The sequence below is a fragment of the Aquarana catesbeiana genome, linkage group LG08 (genome assembly GCF_042186555.1).
Source record: "Aquarana catesbeiana isolate 2022-GZ linkage group LG08, ASM4218655v1, whole genome shotgun sequence".
NCBI lineage: Eukaryota > Metazoa > Chordata > Amphibia > Anura > Ranidae > Aquarana > Aquarana catesbeiana.
Genome location: NC_133331.1, coordinates 127,581,670 through 127,589,095, shown reverse-complemented (window position 1 = coordinate 127,589,095; position 7,426 = coordinate 127,581,670). Strand labels below are relative to the sequence as shown.

General features: G+C 45.2%; 1 protein-coding gene across 1 annotated transcript; it reads left to right on the top strand.

The window, feature by feature from the left end:
* Positions 1-240: 240 nt before the first annotated feature.
* On the top strand, positions 241-702 carry LOC141105299 (cyclin-dependent kinases regulatory subunit 1). Its single transcript, XM_073595176.1, has one exon. It carries the CDS (start codon positions 244-246, stop codon positions 478-480), a length of 237 nt encoding a protein of 78 aa, XP_073451277.1. The 5' UTR covers positions 241-243; the 3' UTR covers positions 481-702.
* Positions 703-7,426: the final 6,724 nt, after the last annotated feature.

Genomic DNA, 7,426 nt, shown 5'->3' with positions numbered 1-7,426 from the left:
TATAACATTGTATACTCAATAAACTTCTTTTGACAAGGAAATTCTTAAAAAAATATGTTTTCCTTAGAAATGTTCATTATTTAATATAAACCATTCTAGACTGATAATCCTTTCTGTGTTTACCCATTTTATTCTTCTTTTTACCAATTATTTTTATTTATTTTATTACCAATTCTTTAGAAACAAAAAATTATAATTCTAATGTACCTTAAAAATAACAAAATAATTGCGGAGGAGAGAGAAATGTCCGCCAAGAATATTTATTATTCCGACAAATATGACGACGAGAGCTTCGAGTACCGGCACGTCATGTTACCGAAGGACATTGCCAAGCTGGTACCGAAGACCCACCTGATGTCCGAGACGGAGTGGAGGAATCTGGGGGTGCAGCAGAGCCAGGGCTGGGTGCACTACATGATCCATGAGCCCGAGCCGCACATTCTGCTCTTCCGCCAGCCCCTCCCCACCAAGAAGCTGTAACCCCGCCCCACGGATCCCATCCTGCTGATGACTGCATGCACCTTCTCCTCCTATTTATACTGTGTCATCCCTGCCTGCAGGGGGCGCTGTGTACGGCTGTCAGGACTCAATCACTAATGTACTATCACACTGCCGCCCTCTCCTCCAGAGACCCCCCTGACTGCATGATTGGATATCCCCCCTGAGGCGGGGTCACCGGTGCTCCACCCAGAACTGGATCCACCAATGAGAGTCTTCTCTTCTTTATTATGTGTCCGTCTGCTGCGGCGCTGCACTACCAGGCTTTTTGTTGGGGTGCCGCTTTCTGTATTGTATTCATATAGGGGGGTAATACTGACCCCTCTAGTCATATGTTGGGGTGACCCCTCTGTATTGATATATTGGGGAACCCCTGTGTTCATATAGTAGGGTGATACTGACCCCTCTAGTCATATATTGGGGGACCCCTGTATTGATATAGTGAAGTGACCTTTTTGGAGTCATGAATTGGGGTGTCCCCTCTGTATTCATATAGCGGGGTGATGCTGAGCCTCTGTATTGATATTGGGGAACCTCTGCAGTTATATATTGGGGTGACCCCTCTCTATTGATTAGGGAACCCCTGTATTGATATATTGGGGTGATGCTGGCCTCTCTAGTCATATATTGGGGTGCCCCCTCCTGTATTGATATATTGGGGTGCCCCCTCCTGTATTGATATATTGGGGTGATCCCTCCTGTATTGATATATTGGGGTGATCCCTCCTGTATTGATATATTGGGGTGCCCCCTCCTGTATTGATATGTTGGGGTGATCCCTCCTGTATTGATATATTGGGGTGATCCCTCCTGTATTGATATATTGGGGTGATCCCTCCTGTATTGATATATTGGGGTGCCGCCTCCTGTATTGTAGAATTCTCTCCTGCATTGTGTGTCATTGCTCTCTCTCTCTCTCTCTTTGTATATTTATGTGTTTTGTATTGATGTCGGAGTTTTTATTGTGGGCGGAGTCTCTTCTGGTAGGATGGTTTGTAAATGCTACCCATAACAAGGCGGAGCTTGTGTTCAGTGTAGACTGCGACCACCATGGGTGGGGGAGGAGTCAGGCTGTAATTATTTCTGTGTTTTGTATGATGTCACCTCCACCAGTGAGGACCAATCTCTATCTTCTCATTCATTGGATGGAAAATTGTCACCGCCCCTCCCCCCCTCTCTAGTTTGTCACCGCCCCTCCCTAGGATGTCACCACCCTCTCCCTAGTTTGTCACCACCACCACCCCTCCCTAGCTTGATGTCACCCCCCCTCCCTAGAATGTCACTGCCCCCCCCAGCATGTCACTGCCCCCCCAGCATGTCACTGCCCCCCCTCCCTAGGATGTCACCACCCCCCCTCCTCCCTAGGATGTCACCACCCTCTCCCTAGTTTGTCACCACGACCCCCCCTCCTCCCTAGGATGTCACCACCCTCTCCCTAGTTTGTCACCACCACCCCCCCTCCTCCCTAGGATGTCGCCCCCCCTCCCTAGGATGTCACCACCCTCTCCCTAGCTTGTCACCGCCCCCCTCCCTAGTTTGTCACCACCACCCCCCTCCTCCCTAGGATGTTGCCCCCCTCCCTAGGATGTCACCACCCTCTCCCTAGCTTGTCACCGCCCCCCCTCCCTAGTTTGTCACCACCACCCCCCTCCTCCCTAGCTTGTTACCCCCCTCCCTAGGATGTCACTGGCCCCCCCAGCATGTCACACACCCCCCTTCCTAGGATGTCACTGGCCCCCCCAGCATGTCACACCCCCCTCCCTAGGATGTCATGCATCCGCCCCAGCATGTCCCCCCCCACTCCCTAGGCACGGCACCCCCCCTCCCCAGGATGTCGCCCCCCCTCCCCAGCATGTCACACCCCCCCTCCCTAGGATATCACCCCCCCTCCCTAGCTTGTCACCAACCCCACTCCCAAGCAAGTCACCGCCCCCCCCAGCTTGTCACCGCCCCCCCAGCTTGTCACCCCCCCTCCCTAGGATGTCACTGCCCCCCCCTAGGATGTCACTGCCCCCCCCTCCCTAGGATGTCACCGCCTCCTCCACCTTCTCATTGTTGGGTATTTAGCACAGCCTCGTCTTTTATAGACATATTGGAACACGTTGCGCCGGTCCGACATTTTTGTGTATTTTTTATTGAAATTCTTGGTTTTGTGAAGTGTTCAGATAATATTGTGTGACATAAAAACTTTACACCATAGAGAAAAAAAAAAAAAAAAAGAAAAAGGGAAAAGATAAAAAAAAAAAAAAAAAAAGAAAAAGGAAAATAAGGAAAGAGAAGAGGAAAACGAAAAAAGAGGAAAAAAAAAAAACAAAAACAAAATAATCTTTCCAATAGATATCTCAGTTGACATCTCTGTTTGCATCACTGGTACCTTCAGATCTATAATTCTTAACCATAACTTTAGCTACTGGAATAAATTACTAAAAATACTCATTAGAAGTAGATATCTCATTCAAGACATAATTTCTATTTAAATTTAGCAAAGGCCTGTCCATGATTTGTGAACAAACTTCTGAAATACCTGTACCTGTTTGCAATGTTTGCAACCACACTTCTTTCTATACAACAGATTATATAAAAATAACGGAGTATGCTAAGCTCAAAAGACATCCTGTCATTAACTCAAAAAGTTAACAAACCCTAGGTTTAGAAATTAATAAAGTTTTTAAATTAAAACTATAGCAGGTAAATAAGTCACCCAATCTTTACCTTATTCTGGAATCATCTTACCCTATTTAGACTTTATAATACTATTCATACGTTCTACAATACCTGAGTACTTAAGATGATAAGAAACAAAAACTTTACTAAATACCTAAAATTGTATACATTTCCTATAAAATTTTAAATCATAATCTGATTCCATAGTTTGAAATCCAACCCCAATGGAATATGACATAAGTTCACAACAACTTAGCTTTTGTTAAAAATAATATTTTTTCTAGAATAACCTCAATTAATTTATCAAAAAGAAACATTAACTAAAAAACAACATTCTTGTATCCTCCTTACGCAGGAAAAAAACTAATATAATCAATCTATAAAGATTTGCCAAATTCCTCAATACTTTGTAGTATTAGGTTACTCTTTCCTTTTGGATTGTTCTATAAACAAATAAAACAATATTCAGAAGTTTGATGACAAAGTGTTCTAAAATGAGTAGTTCAGAATTTCTTTCATTAGCTTAACCACTTGATGACCGCCTCACGCTGATATACATCAGCAGAATGGCACGGGCAGGCAAAATCACGTACCTGGTACGTGATTGCCTTCCTGCGGGCGGGGGGTCCGATCGGACCCCCCCGGTGCCTGAGGCGGTCGCCGTTGGTCTGGCAGCGATCAGACATGAGGGGGAGGCCATCCGATCATGGCCCCCCCTCGCGATTGCTCCCAGCCAATGAGATGCTTCCCCTGCCTCTATGTAGTACACAGAGGCAGGAGATGTGATGTCATCTCTCCTCGGCTCGGCAGTTTCCGTTCCGGCGCCGAGGAGAGAAGACATCCAAGTGAGTGCACAAACACAACACATCCCAGTAGAACAAGCCAGGCACAAAAAACACCCCCCTTTACCCCCCGATCCCCCCCCGATCACCCCCTAATCACCCCTCCCCCCGTCACACTGACACCAAGCAGTTTTTTTTTCTGATTATTGCATTGGTGTCAGTTTGTGACAGTTACTGTGTTAGGGCAGTTAGTATTAGCCCCCTGTAGGTCTAGGGTACCCCCCTAACCCCCCCTAATAAAGTTTTAACCCCTTGATCACCCCCTATCGCCAGTGTCGCTAAGCGATCATTTTTCTGATCGCTGTATTAATGTCACTGGTGACGCTAGTTAGGGACCTAAAAATTTAGGTTCACCGTCAGCGTTTTATAGCGACAGGGACCCCCATATACTATCTTATAAATGTTTTAACCCCTTGATTGCCCCCTAGTTAACCCTTTCACCACTGATCACCGTATAACCGTTACGGGTGACGCTGGTTAGTTCGTTTATTTTTTATAGTGTCAGGGCACCCGCTGTTTATTACCTAATAAAGGTTTAGCCCCCTGATCACCCGGCGGTGATATGCGTCGCCCCAGGCAGCATCAGATTAGCGCCAGTACCGCTAACACCCACGCACGCAGCATACGCCTCCCTTAGTGGTATAGTATCTGAACGCATCAATATCTGATCCGATCAGATCTATACTAGCGTCCCCAGCAGTTTAGGGTTCCCAAAAATGCAGTGTTAGCGGGATCAGCCCAGATACCTGCTAGCACCTGCATTTTGCCCCCGCCGCCCAGCCCAGCCCACTCAAGTGCAGTATCGATTGATCACTGTCACTTACAAAACACTAAACGCATAACTGCAGCGTTCGCAGAGTCAGGCCTGATCCCTGCGATCGCTAACAGTTTTTTTGGTAGCATTTTGGTGAACTGGTAAGCACCAGCCCCAAGCAGCGTCAGGTTAGCGCCAGTAGCGCTAACACCCACGCACGCACGCACCGTACACCTCCCTTAGTGGTATAGTATCTGAACGGATCAATATCTGATCCGATCAGATCTATACTAGCATCCCCAGCAGTTTAGGGTTCCCAAAAACGCAGTGTTAGCGGGATCAGCCCAGATACCTGCTAGCACCTGCGTTTTGCCCCTCCGCCCGGCCCAGCCCAGCCCACCCAAGTGCAGTATCGATCGATCACTGTCATTTACAAAACACTAAACACATAACTGCAGCGTTCGCCGAATCAGGCCTGATCCCTGCGATCGCTAACAGTTTTTTTGGTAGTTATTTGGTGAACTGGCAAGCACCAGTGGCCTAGTACACCCTGGTCGTAGTCAAACCAGCACTGCAGTAACACTTGGTGATGTGGCGAGTCCCATAAGTGCAGTTCAAGCTGGTGAAGTGGCAAGCACAAGTAGTGTCCCGCTGCCACCAAGAAGAAGACAAACAGGCCCGTCGTGCCCATAATGCCCTTCCTGCTGCATTCGCCAATCCTAATAATTAGGAACCCACCACTTCTGCAGCACCCGTACTTCCCCCATTCACATCCCCAACCAAATGCAGTCGGCTGCATGAGAGACATTTTCTTTATGTCCTTCCGAGTACCCTTACCCAACGAACCCCCCCAAAAAAGATGTTGTGTCTGCAGCAAGCGTGGATATAGGCGTGACACCCGCTATTATTGTCCCTCCTGTCCTGACAATCCTGGTCTTTGCATTGGTGAATGTTTTGAACGCTACCATTCACTAGTTGAGTATTAGCGTAGGGTACAGCATTGCACAGACTAGGCACACTTTCACAGGGTCTCCCAAGATGCCATCGCATTTTGAGAGACCTGAACCTGGAACCGGTTATAGTTATAAAAGTTAGTTACAAAAAAAAGTGTAAAAAAAAAAATATATATATATAAAATAAAAAAAAATAGTTGTCATTTTATTGTTCTCTCTCTCTCTATTCTCTCTCTCTATTGTTCTGCTCTTTTTTACTGTATTCTATTCTGCAATGTTTTATTGTTATTTTGTTTTATCATGTTTGATTTTCAGGTATGCAATTTTTTATACTTTACCGTTTACTGTGTTTTATTGTTAACCATTTTTTTGTCTTCAGGTACGCCATTCACGACTTTGAGTGGTTATACCAGAATGATGCCTGCAGGTTTAGGTATCATCTTGGTATAATTCTTTTCAGCCAGCGGTCGGCTTTCATGTAAAAGCAATCCTAGCGGCTAATTAGCCTCTAGACTGCTTTTACAAGCAGTGGGAGGGAATGCCCCCCCACCATCTTCCGTGTTTTTCTCTGGCTCTCCTGTCTCTACAGGGAACCTGAGAATGCAGCCGGTGATTCAGCCAGCTGACCATAGAGCTGATCAGAGACCAGAGTGGCTCCAAACATCTCTATGGCCTAAGAAACCGGAAGCTCCGAGCATTTCATGACTTAGATTTCACCGGATGTAAACAGCGCCATTGGGAAATTGGGAAAGCATTTTATCACACCGATCTTGGTGTGGTCAGATGCTTTGAGGGCAGAGGAGAGATCTAGGGTCTAATAGACCCCAATTTTTTCAAAAAAGAGTACCTGTCACTACCTATTGCTATCATAGGGGATATTTACATTCCCTGAGATAACAATAAAAATGATTTAAAAAAAAATGAAAGGAACAGTTTAAAAATAAGATAAAAAAGCAAAAAAATAATAAAGAAAAAAAAAACAAAAAAAAGCACCCCTGTCCCCCCCTGCTCTCGCGCAAAGGCGAGCGCAAGTGTCGGTCTGGCGTCAAATGTAAATAGCAATTGCACCATGCATGTAAGGTGTCACCGCGAACGTCAGATCAAGGGCAATAATTTTAGCAGTAGACCTCCTCTGTAAATCTAAAGTGGTAACCTGTAAAGGCTTTTAAAGGCTTTTAAAAATGTATTTAGTTTGTCGCCACTGCACGTTTGTACGCAATTTTAAAGCATGTCATGTTTGGTATCCATGTACTCGGCCTAAGATCATCTTTTTTATTTCATCAATATTTGGGCAATATAGTGTGTTTTAGTGCAATAAAATTTTAAAAAGTTTGTTTTTTCCCCCAAAAATGCGTTTGAAAAATCGCTGCGCAAATACTGTGTGAAAAAAAAATTAAACACCCACCATTTTAATCTGTAGGGCATTTGCTTTAAAAAAATATATAATGTTTGGGGGTTCAAAGTAATTTTCTTGCAAAAAAAAAAAATGTTTTCATGTAAACAAAAAGTGTCAGAAAGGGCTTTGTCTTCAAGTGGTTAGAAGAGTGGGTGATGTGTGACATAAGCTTCTAATTGTTGTGCATAAAATGCCAGGACAGTTCAAACCCCCCCAAATGACCCCATTTTGGAAAGTAGACACCCCAAGCTATTTGCTGAGAGTCATGTCGAGTCCATGGAATATTTTATATTGTGACACAAGTTGCCGGAAAGAGACA

What these genes read in the sequence shown, in the direction of transcription:
- LOC141105299 (XM_073595176.1), top strand. Translation starts at nt 244, where the DNA reads ATGTCCGCCAAGAATATTTATTATTCCGACAAATATGACGACGAGAGC.